The sequence below is a fragment of the Siniperca chuatsi genome, linkage group LG2 (genome assembly GCF_020085105.1).
Source record: "Siniperca chuatsi isolate FFG_IHB_CAS linkage group LG2, ASM2008510v1, whole genome shotgun sequence".
In the NCBI taxonomy this organism is placed as follows: Eukaryota; Metazoa; Chordata; class Actinopteri; order Centrarchiformes; family Sinipercidae; genus Siniperca; species Siniperca chuatsi.
In genome coordinates this window covers 20,187,714-20,206,391 of record NC_058043.1, presented here as the reverse complement: position 1 = coordinate 20,206,391, position 18,678 = coordinate 20,187,714, and the positions used below count along the sequence as shown (strand labels likewise).

General features: G+C 38.4%; 2 protein-coding genes across 3 annotated transcripts; one reads left to right on the top strand and one right to left on the bottom strand.

Annotated features, from left to right (window-relative positions):
* The first annotated feature begins 210 nt into the window (after positions 1–210).
* Positions 211–7,354, top strand: si:ch1073-456m8.1 (leucine-rich repeat flightless-interacting protein 2). Of its 2 annotated transcripts, none has more exons than XM_044217645.1 (6): positions 211–450; positions 752–826; positions 2,463–2,498; positions 2,724–2,885; positions 3,029–3,112; positions 4,180–7,354. In XM_044217645.1, exons 1-6 carry the CDS (start codon positions 352–354, stop codon positions 4,720–4,722), a joined length of 999 nt encoding a protein of 332 aa, XP_044073580.1. In that variant the 5' UTR covers positions 211–351; the 3' UTR covers positions 4,723–7,354. The 2 variants fall into 2 exon arrangements, with proteins under 2 accessions (XP_044073580.1, XP_044073570.1); XM_044217635.1 differs by having other exon boundaries at positions 2,460–2,498.
* Positions 5,386–18,251, bottom strand: avil (advillin). Its single transcript, XM_044217591.1, has 20 exons — positions 18,133–18,251; positions 17,763–17,884; positions 17,440–17,514; positions 17,032–17,228; positions 16,841–16,949; positions 16,643–16,753; positions 14,965–15,170; positions 14,770–14,848; positions 14,435–14,533; positions 14,092–14,245; positions 13,873–13,973; positions 12,724–12,861; positions 12,407–12,565; positions 12,092–12,271; positions 11,145–11,302; positions 10,897–11,041; positions 10,480–10,668; positions 10,325–10,393; positions 9,532–9,642; positions 5,386–8,605 (listed from the first exon to the last, which is right to left on the bottom strand). The coding sequence occupies exons 2-20, from the start codon at positions 17,820–17,822 to the stop codon at positions 8,492–8,494; spliced, it is 2,454 nt and encodes an 817-aa protein (XP_044073526.1). The 5' UTR covers positions 17,823–17,884; positions 18,133–18,251; the 3' UTR covers positions 5,386–8,491.
* Between the last annotated feature and the right edge of the window lie 427 nt (positions 18,252–18,678).

Genomic DNA, 18,678 nt, shown 5'->3' with positions numbered 1-18,678 from the left:
TGGAATTACTTGGCAGGCCTTGTTGTCATCGACGAGTTTCAGCACGTAGGGTTGACATGCGCCGTGGTGCTTATCTGAACTTCAAAACAAACAAGAACTAATTTATTCTTAACCCTCCACAGTCTAAAAAATGACTCATCTCAGCCTGGTCTTTGACTTCTCTGTGAGTGTGGGCGGAGTGAGGGCGGTGTTAAAGACAGTTTGGTCCCCGTGGCTTTCCGTAGATCACGGCCTGGGCGTCGGCAGTTCACTGACTGCTGCTGCGTAGGACACAAACACCAAACACCACTTCACCGAGAGAGCTCGGAGGTGTCTGTTACATAAACGAAAACTTATTATAAAACATAAAAAATGCATTCAGTCGCCCTGGACAGCAGTGGTTCGCCAAAGAAGCGGACGTTATCTCGGGGAATGAGCGAGGATGAGTCTCTCCGCAGCATTATAAAAGAGGTGAGCGGAGAAATCACGGCGTCATTAGTGACAGTTTGTTTAGAGCTAATGCTAAAGCTAACGTTATGGTAGTGTTACCCCTCTCTAAACATCTAACGTTAGGAAATGTAGTCAGTGTGAAGCTCAGACCTTGTGATAACTGTTTTAAGACTGAACAGCGGCCCAAACGAACAGTCAGACTCTTTTTGTCAGACCTGGAGCTTCAGTTCACTTTCCCATTATCAGCTAGCGTCTTGTGTCGCTGCTCTGACTGTAGGTGATGTTAGGCTCCACCTGAGGTGTGGTTTTGTCTCCTTATCAGACCGACAGCTCATCCAGGCGTCTGACACGGAGCGACAGCCGAGCAGGCGCCCCGAAGAAGAGGAGTGACAGTCAGGTAGGAGCCAGGTGACATGAACAACAGGAGCCAAGAGTGAACAGAAACACCTGTACATTGTAATGATCTCTAGCTAATCAAACCTGTCCCTGGTCCTGGATGTCTCCAGTGTATGTCTCCAGTGTATGTCTCTCGTGTGTCATTATCATTGCAATCTAATGCTAATACAGAAGACTAGTGGAAAGTACATTTACTCCAGTACTGTGTTTACGTACAGTTTTGAGATTATGTCATATATAATAATTTCTCAGTGACATGGGGACATTTTCCTGCAGAATGAGTAATTTTACTTCTGATACTTAAAGTACATTTTGGTGATAATACTTTTGTACTTTTACTACAATTTTAATGAAGAAATTTTACTTGTTACAGAGTATTTTTTAGATTGTTGTATTGGTTCTTCTACTTAACACTTATGAGACATACACTTGACCTAGGTCCTAATATACAGCTTCATATCTATTTGGTGTCTCATGTCATGAAGATGATGAATTAAACGTTTATTTACAGAAAATCCACACTTGCAATCACTCAACTTGTTGGGACAAAGTGTGTCCCTGTCAGGATGGTTGGGTCAAAAGCTTGAAAATTGATTTCTTGTCTTTGTGTATCTCTGTCTCTCTGTCACTGGCACTTTTCTGTTTTCTAAATTTAACACTACTGTGGAAAGGCAATGAGTCTGATGCAAATAAATCTTCATAAGCCGGTGCCGCACCAAATTCTGTGACCCATCATATTCATGACCCGATTAGGAATGTCAGCTTTATTGCCACTGCAAATGTTTTTATCATACTTAATCACATAATGTGTTTTGAGAGCTGGTGCCTCCATAGTACAGTATTTAGATAAGGTCACACATTTTGATAGCTGCGATTTCGGTGTACCAAAGTCTGTGACTCGTCAGATTCTGTGACGCTAGAAGAGAAACTACATGAAAATAAAATAAAAACACAAGGTCGACCAGGTGACGTGTTGGTGCTCTTCAAACAAACCCATACATTACAGTTTCTGCTACCACAGCTATCAAACATTTGACCCTATCTAAATACTATGTAGGCACCATTTTTGGTAACAGCTGCTATCAAAATAAAGTATGATTAAAAAACGTTTGCAGTTGCAATTTAGTTAAAATTCCTAATAATTCCTTAAAAAGATCTGTTATCTTTCGGTCTACGTCAACAAACTTTCTCCAAGGACTAATAGGCCTTTTTCACAGCAGACGTTTTAACTTGTCATCGTAGGAAAAGCAGAGGTGACACTAATAACATTATCGATGGCTCTGTTCTGTTCAAGTGTCCCAGTAAGCAAGTAAGAGCTGTTATGCATGATGTCATCAATAAAAGTAAAGGAGCATCTCAGTAACATAAACAAACTACCAAAACATTAATTGAAGTCCTGCAACAGATGGTACTTTATAAAGCTTATGATTTAATTTGTGAGTTAACTCTATGGTAATTTTAATGCTGTAATTTGCAGGTAATGCGTTGTACAAGTGTTCCTGTTATAGTTGTTTTGTGTTAATGAGAGAACCAAAGGCAAAGGATCCTATACGGCCTTTTAGAACATGTTTATCTTAATTAAACTTAATTAAATTTTCAATTGAACAATTTTTTAAAGATTTCTTTCCTTTCAGCAGTCTGAGCAGGACCTCTTGATGGGACTCCCAGAAATGGTGAGTCTGTCTTACTGTAATTATGATTATGACGATTATTACTATTTGAAGTCTTGTTCACAGGCCTGTCAGGTCTAATAGATCACTGCAGTGATGCATATTCCTTTACATATGGAGGGATTGTCACAGTTCCAGATAAGGCCTCCCACTGATGCCTCTGAGAGCTTGCTAAACACTTGCCCACCCACTTGCCCACACTGATTTGTAACTGTGTTTGTGGTGTAGCTGGAGTTGCAGGCCAGCTATGACGAGGTGGTGCAGGAGCTGCGTGGGCTGGAGGTCGAGCGAGAGGCTCTGTTGTTCCAGGTGGACGTTCTGCAGGACACTCTGGAGGGTGTAGAGGAGCTGCTGGCTGAGGCCCAGAGGGAAGCTGGACAGCTTAGTTTGGTACGTCGAGGCCACATAAAGACTTCTTTTAGTCTTCATCCTTTCTAATGAGAAGTTTGTTTTTGTTCCTCGTTGTAACAAAGTATGACACTAACAAGCTGCTGGTCATCTCATTGTGCCGCTATTTCTCTCTGCATTTGTAGGAGCTGGAACAAGAGAGGGAGGCCAAGAGGAAACTGAAGAGCATGGTCTGCTCTCTGATGCAAGAAGTGGAGAGATTAAAAGAGGTAATGTGACAATTAAAAGGAGAACACCACATAAAATTAGAGGCACAAGGTTTTTGAATTGATGTATGAAGATGTAAAGTCTTGCTGCGTCAGGACTGTGATCACTTCTTATTAAATGTGAATAATGGAGATGGTGCACGTTTTTGTTTTTCTAACCTTTCTTTGCCGATTTATTCTAATAAGTAACAGTATGTCACTGGCTATGGCAGCACATCATCTACTGTAATGGTACACTCAGTTCCTCATGGTGTGTTGCTTGTCACTGGAAAAAGACATACAGTATTAAATTTGAGCATTAACAAATTATATTTACAGTCAAATGAGATGTTGAGCTAGACAGAGCCAAGTCATCACTGGTATATATGGAAGCCAAGAAAGGCCATAAGAATTTTAAGTTTATAAGCACTTCAATGCCTAATTATGAAATTTAACGGCTATTGAATACTTAATATTAAAATTTTAATTCCACTCAATGTATAGCATTGAAATATTACCATCTACCTGAATTTATATGGTTTGAATTCCTCTTTGAAATTTCCCGAAGATAATTTCAAATAGTTCTATTTTCTTTTTTTAGAGCTCACAAATTCATATTTAGAAATCAAATATCCAATATTAAAAAAAAAACTGCATTCAGGTTGCTCAAAATTCAACTGGTCATTTGAAATTTTAAATAAAAAAAATTAAGTCAAAAAATCTAATCAAATTGGATTGGTGACATTCCAAAATTCATTTTTGACTAACCTTTGTTAACCCCAGAAAAAAAAAATGTTGTTGAAATTTCAAAAACTTAAACTGACCTTCAAATAGTTTCAATGAGGGGAAATCAAACAATATTTCAATATGATAAACTCTGATGTTTAATATTCAACATTAAGTATTCAGTAGTTTATGTTAATGTCAGTAGTTCACAATTGTGTATTCAGTTGCTTTGCTTCCATATTGGTAAGGATGGCATTGAACTGACAGGCAAATTCAAACAAAATAACTTCAAATGCAACTACTGTATGTTTTGTTTGATCTGAAAGGACACTTGCTCTTATGGACAATTACATTTCTCTTTGCAGGAAAGGAATAACGAACCACCTGCTCCAGCGAACACACATGGAAGTGTGGATGAGGTAAGAAGACAAGGACACCAAATGAAAAACGATGCCAAGGAATCGATGAAAGCCGCGCACAGAGAAGAAAAAGCTCCCAGCAGCGAAAGCAGAGCGTCAGAGGAAGACGGACAGAATGAAGAGGCAGTAGATGAAGGAGGCATCCTGATGAAGCTGCGGAAGATGATCAGTAAGCCACTGAGCCACACACCCTCTCTTGCACTGGACAACCCGTTCTTTGAAGACGGGGTCCTGCGGAGGCCTTACGAAAACGGTGTTGAGATTGTTGACGGACGAGATCCTTCTCCGGACAGGCACGACTCAGACAGCATAAGTGCCTATGAGGATGCGTCTGCTGAGACTCCAGAGCAGGACAGGATGTTTCCGGGTGAAGCAAACACTTTGGAGCTGCCTGATGATTCAGAGAATAAAGAGAAGATTAACAACTGCCTGGTCAATGACACCGAGACCCAAGACCCCAAACCCCCCGAACTCTGTGTCATGTCGTAACTAATATGTTTTACCTACTACTGGGCAAAAGGTCAAAGGTAATTATTGATCATTTGGTGTAATTCAAGAGCTCTTTGGTTTGCAGTTTAACTCATATCTGATATTTATGTTCGTAGAAACCGCTGAGGCCAGCAATAACATTCAGAACTCCAAAAAGTAGTTGATTAGTCGATTGAAAGAAAATTAATCATCTGCAACTATTCTGACAATCAATTTATCATTTCCGTCATTTTTCAAGTAAAAATGCCAAACATTTGCTTGTTTCAGCTTCTCAAATGTGAGGTTTTGCTGTTTTTCTCTGTCATATCTGACAGTATCTTTGGGATTGGGATGTTACTTTGGGTTCTGGGAAATTATGATGGTCATTTTTCACTATTTTTTTAACTTCTTATAACTAATTAATCGAGAAAATAATCGGTAGCTTAATTGATAATGAAAATAATGGTTAGTTACAGCCCTAGTTGTAATACACTGTAGTAGAGCTGTAAGTTTCAGTCTTAAATTCACAGCAAAGGAACTCAGGATTGAGCTGGTTTACTAGCTGGAATTCCTCTAATGACTACTTTATATTATTTGCCAATATTTTCTTCTTAATATCTGTCTTCTTTTTTTATATTTATATATATATATATATATATATATATATATATATATATATATATATATATATATATATATATATATATATATATATATATATATATACATGGATAAACATGGAATATACTCCATGCTGCTTTGACCGTTTACCTCTTTGGTAACCTCTTTGTATACTAACAGCTGCCTGGACACAAGTCAGGATTTACCTGTTTACAAAACGCAGTGAGCTCTGTAAGAATTTGGAACGGGACTGTTGCTGTTTTGGCTCCAATCATAACTACACAAGAGTCAGTCTGAACATTTCAGACACACACAGCTGGTAACTGCATTTGGGAAGCTAAGATCAGGTACAGGTAATCAAAGGCAGCAAGGTGGGGTTATAAGATACAGATTTTTTAAGAAAGGGAAAATGCCATCTTATTTACTGCCTTGCTGATCTTAACTAGAACGTTTATTTTTTTATCTTTCATATACGGCCTTTGTCCTGTTTTTATTTTGAATTTAGGGAAATTGAATTAGCTGCATTTGCACTTTTTAAAGTTGTCAGATTACATTAGAAACAACATTCCCTTTTATAACCAAACACATCAGCGAGAAATAATCAGCTTACCTGCTGCAGGCTGTACTCTCTCTGCCTGCGAGGTAATACTGTATGTTTGCACATTTGTGGATTGTGGAACTTGCTGAAATTTGTCTCTTTGGATGTCTCTGATTGATGTACACTTTGCATTTAATTGCAATTTAAAATTGTTTTTTTTTTTGTTGTTTTTTTTTGCATTTAATTGCAATTTAAAATTGTTTTTTTTTTTGTTGTTTTTTTTTAAGAATAGACCCTTTCACCTCATCTGAGATCAATAATTTGCATGAGCACCTAAGAATGTATATTGATTTCCAAACTGCACATGAATTGATCTGTGCCATTTATTAGTACTTTTGCACGCACTACTTTCACACATATATTAAATAATAGTTTAATTGAAGTTATTTACTGCATTAAATTGACTTATTTGGTGTTTTGAAGGGATTTACAATTTTAATTTTGTTTACAAATAATGTATCACATCACATTCCCTGGGTTTTAAGGTGGATCTTTACCAAAATTAACAAATAAGTTCAGTTTTGATGGAATACATCATGTGACACTTTTAAATGAAAATCGCAATTTTGACAACTGATTCTGTCATATGGGAAAAAGCAGAACAATTTTAATACATTTATAGAAATTTGAAAATGGAATGTTTGCAGTTCGCTGCATTTAGCTGCATATCATTTTGTGGGTTTCAGGCAAGATATTAATGTTTGTATTGACTCTTTTGTCTTTTTGTATTACTTTTATCACACAGGCCTATTTCATCATAATACTGGTTCACATGCTAATACTTGATTATATATTGTGCTGGCTGCCATGATGCACAAAGCATCGGAGAAACAGCAGCTCAGAGGAGATGCTTTTTCCCTCCACTAAATGAGCTGATAGTAGGTTAGTGCTGTTACTGTAGTGCTGTAACTGTAGTGCTGCTATTGTAGGGCTGTGTGGTGGCACTGTGGTCCGTTCTTGAACAATCAGGTCATTTGCAACCAACGCTGTTCAGATATCATTGGCTGTTTATGTTGTTGTCATCAACAATTCATTTTATTTTCCTATTAATTTCCTGTCAGGTCAAAGGATTTGGTTTGTTGTAATGAACCAGTAAAGTTACATTACTCTGACTTCAAATGTTTAACTGATCAAACGTTGTTTTTAAACTTCCTTCATTTGACAATATCTCTGGCTCTGTTTAGCATTTGGAGCTCACAGCAGTGAGTATTTGACAATTTATCAAGTAATCAAATTGTTTTTGTGTTTCATTTTCAGACAATGCAAAAAATATGATGTTACTGTAATTTGATGTGTTTTATGGGTCTAGATATTTTTGACTTGTCCTGAGCTTTGTATTAAATGTTCAGATGTAACAGTGAATGACATAAATTTATACTTGTAACTGAAATTACATTCCACACATATCAAAATAAAAGGAGTCAATAATGTTGATGCTGATTTGTCATATGTTTTGACTTATATTTGAAATATTCACAACATGATAAAGTAATCACCATCATAAGCAGCTTGAAGGGAAGAACAAGACTTCTCATCAACTTTTGTTTTAAAGATGTTGGTGAAGAAACTGTAATGATCAGCTTAGCTGACGTCTAGTTTTTATGAAGTTATAATGAATAGATTAGAGTGCTTGAAAGCAGAGATTTGGATAGTTGTGATGCTAAAAATCAGGACTCTTTTGGTGGTGCCTTCAGAGTGTGTTTAAAGAAACTGTCATGTAACTAAAGGAATGGACATATTCTGGAAAATAAATGTAACTTTCCCCCTTTGCAAGATGATAGGTAATCTGTTCCTGTGAAACTTCGCTGGCTCAAAGTTTTTAATTTTGTTCCCTGAAGTATTTTGGCCTGACATGCTGTTACATTACTTGTCCAACAGATGGCAAAGTAGACCTCTATCTAAAGGGGAAATCAGAGCTCCTTTACATTTGGTTTGGTGTTCATGAGTGAGCTCAGAGTTAATAAAAGTTACATAAATGTTTGTTACTGAGCTGAGTTTGATAAAGTACATGTATTTTACCTATTTACTTTAGTTCGGTTTTTAATGCTCTGGTTCTGGTGTTCTTTCTAAATAGTTTTTATATAATGTTTTGTGTCTAATTGGTCTTGTATTATATGAAGCCTTTTGTATTCACTTTCATCAGGACTGAAATTAGGATAATGTGATGTCTCCGTATGGTTAGATGGTATTTCAGGTGATGTAAGCCATGCCACGAAAACACAGACGTAGAATAAGCAACACACTTTTTTTTTTCATACTGCGAGTTCAAATAATATTATCACAAGAGCACTTAATTAAACGGTGTCAATTACAACATCAGCACAGGTTAAAAAATAATCATGTATTCAAGACATGTATTACAGTGATATGAAACAAATTTATGAATCACAATAAAACCAGAGGATGAAAAGACACATTATTAAAAATTAGTTCTGTCATGAAATGGAATAACAAGGAAATTGAGGTAAAGTTAAATGCTAGTATTTGTAGGGGAGGGGGAGCTGACACAAAGAGAGGCCTCTTGTTGTCTTTTAACAGTAATAGCTTATTTCAAATGCAGAAAAAATATGATCAAAACATCCCCTTTTCTTTCTTCATGTTCAGTCGTTTCCACTGCGGCAGGCTCGCAAAGTCGTCTTTGGTGATCCCAAATACGTCGTTGAAGTCAGAGTCAGAGAGGTGTTTCTGAAAACAAGAGACAACAAATGACTAACAAAGCAGATTTCTTTTGCTTGAGTTGGTGGAGCACACGTGTGCTCTGCAAGGTAAAAATCTATCACGGATACTATGTGGCAGCAAAGCATCATGGTTACACCTTACAACACGGTGCACAAAAGTGTGGTCAAACAGAGAACAAATCAGGGACTAATTGCTAATTGATGAGTCGCTCCTGAATCAAACTGGGTAAATAATGATACTAACTTGAAGATTTGAGAGAAAATTAACGGTAAAGATTTGTTTTATGGGTTTGCAATTTCCTAACAATTTCCCAGGAAGTTTCTTAGAAAGAACTATGCCATTTTATACTCATTATAGGGAAAATAGAGACAGCAGGTCAGCTAAACATGCAACAATGTGAAATTTGTCTACAGACAGCTTACAATTCAACATATATGGAGAAAGAAGTTTCCAAAAATAAAGGAATAATTAATTATTTATTCTCTTCGGTTTAAATTGAGCTTTTTAATAATTTTTACCCTGGGTATTTTAATGTGGCATTTGGAGGCAATTACTTACTTACTTCAGTTTTGTATTATCAATCTTTAGATAAAAGTATGTGCTATTTTTCCATAATGTTTATATCACTTTCTGTTAATGCAGGGGTATGTTTTGCTCTATAAAGTAACAAAAAACAAAATCTTGTATGCGAAAACAAATGGCTGCATTGCAGTTGTTTTGCTTTATCAAATAACTTCTAACTAAGCTGTCAGAAGAATGTTCAGAAGATGCATTCGAAGATTTAACTGTTCCAGGGGCAAAGTGCACAAACATTGTGGCTTGCTGAAGGTGTATTACTGGGAACTTCATACCTTCATCACACCATGTTAGCACACACTTCATGCACCTGCTCCCCTCAACAAACACACACACACACACACACACACACACACCTCTTTCTGGGTTGAGTCAACACCTTCAGGCAGCTCGCTGGCGCGCTTGTTGATCAGCTTGTCAGGTGGAAAATACTGAAAGCTTTTCTCACTTTCAGCACAGTTCTGCTTCTAGAAAGTCACATTAAGGTTCAGGTTATGATTCTTCATTAATATATCACTTACTGCTGTGGCTTTGAATAGGCTCTTAAAACACATTTAACATTTTTGGTAAGAGGATGATAGATAGACAGGTAGAGTACTTTATTAATGCAAGTCCCTGTGTTTTTGTCAGAACTCATACACATATTCAAGGTCGGCTAGCCAAAAATAAATAGGTAAAAAATTCCGGCCGTCCTAGTCTTGGATGTTGACTATGTGATTGTAATGTCCCCTGTACGGGTCCATGTCATCCTTCCTGTCTCTCCCCTCATGTTCTGTCACCTCTACATGTTCACTATGAAAATAAAGGCAAAAATGCTTGAAAAAAAGCTTCATGGTTAAAATTTTTAGTTTTAAAATCATTGCATGCCATTCAGTAGCTACTCTAAAGAAGGATTTGCTAACCTGGTAATGCTGGTAAAGAATAAAGTAAGACTGGACACTTGCAGCCTAAAAGTAACCATTGCTGAATGCCCCTCTGTATAGCTGTGTGAAATCTAACAGTAACACGACCTCTTTACCTTAAGTGCTAACATGGAAACTTTATCCCAATTGTAACATGTGCCTGAAGAAGAAGAGGTAACCATTGTATCAGACAAGTGACCATTTCTGTTGGCTAAAAAGTTTGAACAATGAATACGACAATACATACATTTGTAACATAAACAGGTGTTGCTACATCTCCCAACTCCTTCTTCAACTCCTCATAGCTCTTTGCTCCCTAAAAGAAAGAAATGTTTGTCAGCGTATGTTTTTTCACCCGTTAATGTACATGTCGATGCTCTATTTCAAAACCAAAACACTCACACTCCATTTGGAGGGGTTCCAGGCTGTGAACCATCCAGTGAAGGTGGGCGGCTCAAATCCTTGCTTAATCAAGACAATGGGGGTGTCTGGGTCTCTGGCGCCCGGGTGGGTGCGCAGGTACTCTTGGCTCATGACCACTGCTTCTTTGCGCTCTTCCTCATTGGTCCCTTTACCGATCCAGAGAAACACCTGAGCCCAACAATAAGAAAGTGAGATTTAACTGATTTAAGATTTCCCTAAATAACATGCCACTAAAGAAGACATTCTGGGTGTGTGATCACATTCAGCTTTGAAATGTACCATTGTTTCTACCATTAACACTAAATAAGGTTTTGTTTGGCCATGGTGACAAATATACGCTGTAAATACATATATTCAAGTTTGTGATTATTCATTACAAACCGTGTCACCTCATACCTGGTCCCATGTGTCCAGTAGCATGACATCATCCTCATTGAGGTCATCCTGCGTGAACTGAGTCACCTCGGTCACAATGAAACGGCCCGTCTTATTGGAGCATTCAAACAGGCGCGGCTGGTGGTCTGAAACCGTCTGTTGTAATCTGTGGTCAACAACATATGACGTGCAAAATAGTGGAAAACAAGCGCGTTACCTTCGCTCATGAACCTCGTTTGCAAATATAGTTGTATACAACATAAAGTTACCTTTTGTCACAAGCATAGGGAGCTTTCCCTCCAAGCAACTCCCAGAATTTAATGGGCTCCTGACCCTCCGCCACAATCTCGTCAGAGCCTTTCTTGGAGTTCTGGCCAATCACAGAGCTGACCTCCTTTGCCATGGCTCTCTCATCTCCACTTGATCCCTGGGAAAGTTGGAAAGTTTGACATTATGATCTAATTTGATCAAAGGTGATCCAGATCAAAAAGAATGTACAATAACAAAGAGTGAACCGGTTTTGTGACTATTATTAGTAATAAGTGATTATTGAAAGGACTATTTTGTTCAGCAGCTGGCAGAGATTCACCCAAGTGTGAGCCAGACAGGCTTGAACCAAGCCCTTACTGTCTTAGTACTTTGATATAGTACATTACATGGCCAAAAGTATGCAGACACCCAAACATTACACCCCATCTGTGACTGTAGAACATCTAATTTAAGACAATGGGTATTAATATGCTGCTATGTCAGTCTCCATTCTTCTGGGAAGACTTTCCAGGGCGCTGTGCAGGTCAGTTCTCCAACACCAAACTGAGAAAACCATTTCTTTATGGACCTGGCTTTGTGCACAAGGGCATTATCATGTTGAAACAGGAAAGGGACCTCTCCAAAATGTTGCCACAACCCTTACTGCTACTCTGTAGCATTAAGATTTCACTTAAAGGGCTTAGTCCATACCATGAAAAACAGACAAAACATACAAAAGTATCTGGATGTGGGCTTCCACATACTTTTGGCCATTTAATATATTTATATATTTTTGTACCTTTAGGTAACCGCAGATACACAGGTGTGAACATACATACAAAAATACATAAATACAAGTGCCACAAAAAATGCTATGAAGTATCATACTGTATTATATTGCCACCCTGCTGCTGCAGTTAAGTGAATTATCAGTTTCTCTATCTGATTTAAACACCATCTTCTTTACCTTTCCACACCACAGATACATTTCTGATTGGCTCTTTAGTAAAAACACATCATTGGAGTTCAGCGAGGTGGCCAGGGCTGGAACCTCAATGGCTTTTGTGTTGGATGGGTCAGAACCGTGGACCTGGAACAACCTTATCGGTGGCTCTACGTCAGAAGACCCTTTTCTAGATGTGCCCCCCTAACAGAAAAAAGAGAAATATTCTGCACTGTATAAACCTGCCAAAAATGAACACTCCTCTTGTTGATAAGCCTGTGAAAAAATAAAAAAGCAGAATGTTTCCAAAGAAATTATAAATGCAGTCAACAGCCGTACCTCAAAGATGACCATTTTACCCTTGAAAATCGCCATAAAGTGTCTTGGTTCTTTGCCCATTGTTAATCTCACTTGAACTGGCTCATCACCATACTTCTGATCCAAGGCCACAGCCTGAAATGCTGAGGCTGCCAGTTCATCTTGTGTCGCATTACGCCCCTGAAATAATAAGTGGTAAATTAGTTTAATTTCATCATATAATAAATACAGTGATAATCACAAGCATCCAGGCAGGGACAGCGAAGGATAGACTTTTTTGTAAGCAACTTTGTATTATATTATTATGTAAGACACTGGGTGTTACAACAAATCCTCACCTGCCATATATAGAGCAGGTAACACTTCTTGTTGTTAACAAAGTAAGTGTAAAGGATCAGGTAGCAGTCTCCTCCGTAGAAGTATCCGTACCATTTAGGGTCCACAGGCACAAGCTCCAGATTCTCAATTCTCCACACCTGGGCACATCAAACAGGTAAATTAACACTGAATCACAAATGGCAGCAAACTGCCTGAAGTGCTGAATGTTTCACAACAAACCACCAGAGCAGAGCACCAGCACCATTTTTTATCTCCTGCGTGTTTCAGAATTGCATTTAAAGTCTGTAGGTACGCTAGCGGCCTCGGGAGGCTGTAATGCTCATTACACATTAAAAAACATGTTGGAGGGATGAAGAATAGCGAGCAAACTCTGCTGATCTGTACTACTGGTAGGAAATACCAAGCAAAGTATTGATTTTGTGTATAGTGGCCATTTTAGTACATCTCAGATATTTCAGATTTTCACTAAACTATGCTGTACTACAGCAGGGCCAGATTAACCCAGGAACTGTGGGGCTCTGTAAGCAGGTGTAAATAATTAAATATGATGGCTGTATTCCATTTAGCTTCTTCAGTTTCAGGGTCCTGGTATTGTGCATGCTGGCTGCACTGTCACATTGTCATGGCTTACTGGCTAATGGCTTGATTGAACAGAGCAGAGCCATCGTTAATGTTATTAGCAACACGTGCTTTTCTTGCTATGTTAAAATGTCTAGTTTGAAAAAGACATTTTGACTGCATATCACCAAACAAAGTTGTAATGAATCAAATAACCACAAAGCAATTTTCACCCCGGGGCTGCCCACTTTGTGTGGTTGGTTATCCAGCTCTGTTCGTCTTTCTTAACTGTACCTATGCTTAGTTGCACTTTGAGCTGAATGTTAATGGTAGAACACAACATATCTACAGTTAGCATGTTGACAGACATTTAAATACTATATGTTTGACATATAGCATGTTATCATGCTAACATTAGCATGCACTATTTAGCATGTTGCAGCTAACAAGGTAACATAATCACATTTAACATGTTAGTGTAACATTCTTATGTTAAACATGTTAGCATGCTGACATTAGTATATTAGCACACTGTGTTAGCTGTTAGCATTGATCTCAATGTACAGCTGAAGCTGACTTGTCAAAGATACCTCCACTTGACCTGTGCCATTGTCCACCATTCGCTCCTGTGCAGCAACGTTTGGCATCACGTGCATCAGAGAGGCATCAAACTTTTCCTGTGTGACGTGAGCTGAAGCAAAATATGGTCACAAAACACGACAACCAATTGAGTTTTTTTTTTTTAAGAAGCAATAGGTACTTTTAGTCTCTTGCTTGTTGTGTTTTTCTGAATTTAAGAACACACATACCCACTTTCCCTCTTGTATGCACTTTGCCCAGACCTTGAGTCTGGTCCTTTACAGTCCACCTCTGGAACAGCTGCTTGAAGAGAGCTGACTCTGCCCCATCATTCACCATCTCCACATTTGTAGTGAGCGGGTAGTTTTTCACTTTGATGAACTCCTAAAACAGCCAGTCAGAAAAACCCCCCATAGGAAATACACTCTGTTGCCAGTTTATTAGGTACACCTAGCTAAAACTAATGCAGTAAAACAATACAATAATTCTGCAATAAATCTGACCTTCAGGGAGGCAAGAGCAATCAAATGCAAGCTAAGGATACATGTGAGGGTCTGACATAGAGTTGCTTACCAAAGCTCTGCTCATAGCAGCCTGTCTTTCAGCTTTGTTTGCTTTCTTCCCCTTCCACACAAAGATCTTCGTCCCTCCCTGATCCAGGAAGTAGCAGTCCTAAATAGATAATTATATGACTAAATAATTTCATACCATCAGTAAATCAACTATTTTCTCTTCAACTCCTTGAGCCGTTCGAGTCCAGTAGTGCTAAAAGTTTAAAGCCTTTAGCGGTACAGTAATGGGGAAATGTAAGACGAGACGGACAACCATGCAAAATTCTATAGTGGCATCGGCACCCATCTTGATCTGGCCATAATATATAGTGTATGCATCCTTTATATCATGGTCACCTCATGGTTGAGGAGATCCTGAACCAGTGGTCTGGTAGCAACTTCTGTGACCTTCATCTGACCATCAGCATCTGATACACTGAAATGAAGGCACAAGCAAATAAGACGAAACTAACAACACTTTAACTAGACATGGATGAATCTCATACTCTGACTACATCAAACACTGGATGTCACGGTCAGGGAGCAGCTCACTGGTAAAGTGTGAGTTTTGACTTCTGTTCCTGGTCAGCAGTTTCATCTGGAGGTCCGTCCGTCAGCTTGGAGGTTCTTTCTCCAAGAACACTGTTCAAGATCTCCATGTTCTGAAGAGAGTTGCTCTCTGCTTCACCCTCGATCACTCTGATCTCTGCCCGACCTCCTCTCTCTCTGTCTCGGATGTCTTTGGCCAACAACATGCCCTGAGAATCGGAAATACAACACAGAAAAACTGCACAATCCAGAAAGCTCAGACTTCAAACTAAAAACTACTACCAGATACTGAAGAAATGTAATACAAAATTTTAAAAGTCAGTCAGTTTAAGATGTCATCAATATTGTGACAATCTCATTGCCATTTAGTGTACTCTAATACACTTGTCACTTATTTTAGCATGTGCAGCTTTTATTCATTCAATTGTTTTCATTAGCACATAAGCATCTAGTCAGAGCTGAGCAAAGAAGCAGATATTAAAGGTGAACTTAACCGATTTTACACATGAAGTTCAGTTTACTTGTCATAAGCAGTACTAGTGAACCTATGAAAACAGCTGTGTAATTTCTCATGCAGCTCTGGAGGGAGATTTTTTAAGTCTGAGAACATAACACATCTTGGTTTGGGCTTCGGACTTCAAATTTGTAACAGAAAGTTTGTGTTACAAATTGGGATATGGACTTTGAAAGACATGGGCGTTTACCAAGCAGGGATAGTCTATTAAATTGCATTATGGGAAATTTAGGATCCAGTGTTTTTGGATTTTGACTTTTAGAGACTAAAAGTCAGCATATCTCGGCCTCTGTTCTTTTTTAATCTTGCTCTTGCCTCCCAACTTTGTAGAAGTGCAATACTAAATCAGTGGAGAACCCATTTAAATTTGATTTAATGGGTGTTTCTTTCTATACATGTTACAAGTTACAAAATACTAGTTTTATCTACTTTTCATTGTGGCTTGTTAGAAATCCCATTATTATGATAGGACATAATACTAACAAACTAATGGCTAAATATGTCTGAATTAAGTTAAATGTAGGGTAGACAAATTGATGTGCACATCTAGAATATAAATATCAATGACCTTAAAGTTTTAGCCCTCACTGCATTGCTATTATATAGCTTTGAACTGTGTGTGGTGGGATAATGAATCACTCAGAGCCTCCAGCCTTTTTGCAGGAAGAAGGAAATGAGCTTCAACTGTGCACTCCCACAACTCTCCATAAAGGTGTAATGATGATATTTAGATCTGGTGAGGGCAGCACAGAAAGCACCCAACTTACTGTCAGACCTGTTTCAGGATCTGCACCTCAAACGTACATATCATGTACATCCAGCTAAAACGCTGCAAAAGGTATACCGGTGTTCAAGAACCCAAAGCAAGTGTCACTTTTCAATTCACATGATCATAAAACATCTTTAAATCAGAAAGTTGAAAGAGTAAACAAGGGAAAGTTATTGCTATGTTATTATTGTACACTGGGAAATAAAGTTGCAAATGCATTCACTGGTAAGCTGATTTTCTGTCATCCTACCGCATATCCTGTGTTATTGAAAAAGAAGTTGGAGCAAATTAAGCTTATGGTTATTCTAGTTTTCTACCCATTGTATCTTTATGTGTTTCCATATGAATTCTGCTCCCAACAATATACACAAGCACCCACAAGGTCACAAAAATCTTACTTTAAGCTTTTCCTGTTTGTTGCTCTGGGGTCCGTTCCACTGAACGATGGTCTTGCCAATGTCCAGCAAAAACACATCTCCAAGGTTGAAGCTCTTCCAGCTCATCTCCACCTGAAACAAATTAAAACACAAAGCACTCTTTCTACATGACATCCTCTGTCCTATAATGTTACATAACCACTGTGAAACGTGGCTCACCTCCTTTGCAGTCACTCTTTTCTTCCCTTTGACATGAAGAAGTCTCTTAACATCATAGGTGTTGGTTTCAATGTGCCTCATGCCTGATGCAACTCCACCTTTCTTAAAGCTAAATAAGACAGGATGATGATTTGTATGGTTGCTTTTACTGTCTATAAATGATGGTTTACTGCACTGATATTTTCACTCACATTATTCCTTGTTTGAAGTAGCCCCTAAAGGCATCAGACTCGTGGTTCTGAACCTCGCGATGCTGGACCGGAGTGGAACCCAAAAATTCATCGAGCTGGATGGTGTAAACAGCAGCCGCACCCTGTTCATCCTGAGTGGACTGCGAGCCGATCCAGTAGTGGATATCGTAACACAGAGAGCTGCTCACCTTCTGAGTCTGGAGAAACACAGGAGAGGAGAAAACAGTGTGTGTGGTGCGGTGTGTAGACGAGGATGTTATCTGATATACTAAAAGCATTTTTGTCATTGCTTCATTATACAAAACACATCACATATCCAAAGAGCAAAGTCTCCAGACTTTGCTAAACAAACAAGCAGCCCTGGCATCCAAAACCACAATGATTCATTAGTCACCTTCTCACACTTACAGACAGAAGTACGTAGCAGTCACCCTCATAAAAGTTTCCATGAGATTTCTCAGGGACTTGTACCAGCTCCATTTTCTGTTGCACAGAGAGAAGAAGGTGTCCGTTTTACTTTTATCGCCACCAAAAAAATATCTACATTTCAGATCTAATAACCAGTATTCCTCAATCTCAGTTTTGGTTTTTACATCATCATCACGCTGTTTTAGTCATTTCCTCCTGGAGTAGCAGACTTTTTGTTCTTTGTTCTATTTACCATGAAACTGAACAGCTGATTTGGGAGAACTTCAGTCACTATTGCGGCAACAACTGTAAAATCAAATTACCTCAATTCTCCAGATTATAATCCCGGGGCTGTGAGTTACTGCTCTGAACGTGTACTCCATGTTGCTTGGATGCACTCAGATTCAGTGGCACTTGTACACTTTTGTTGCTCGGTTTTCTTTTTCTGGAGGAGGAAATCATTGTGAAATCACTAATGAAAACATTTCATCATCATTAATTTCTTGGAACCTGAAATATAATTTCCTTCCGTACAGATCTACAACAACACAAATGTTGACATTGTTTTAAAAAGTTTTCATCTTTAGTCTCTTTTCTCTTGATAAACTGCACAAAATAAGATTTAGAGCCAAGTGAAATAGAGACCTACAGTGACCAAATCTCATGGTTTATATGTTATCAAACAGAACATACCTGGTATTCTGGTTTGAAGACTTTCCTGTAAGCCTCTGTGATCCTCCAACAGCTGATTTTCTGTCTGATAACAAAAGGGCCTTGATCCTCTTCCCCTCACTGTCCCCAAAAGATTTGCCTGTGTTTGCATGTTTCAGGACCTTTCACAGTGTTCTGCCCAATCACTGAGGAAGACATCAAATCCTGCAGGCAAATGTGCTGAAAAAAAGGATTGACTCATATTCAAATAGACACACACACACACACACACACACACAGTAACACACACAGTAACACACACAGTAACACTGATCATCACCATCATGTCCATTAATTTTCCAGGCCACTAGGAACTGTACCACCACATTCGCACCATATATGGATATGGAGATGTACAGCTATGTGTAGATAGACTGTCTACAAATAATAACACATAACAGTGTTAATGAGCTTTCACAATAATGGTATATTATAACACTTTAATTATTATTGTTACTGATAACCATAAAGATAACAATTATTATTTATTTATATTATTAATAGAAGTACTATTAGCCTTTGTGGTTG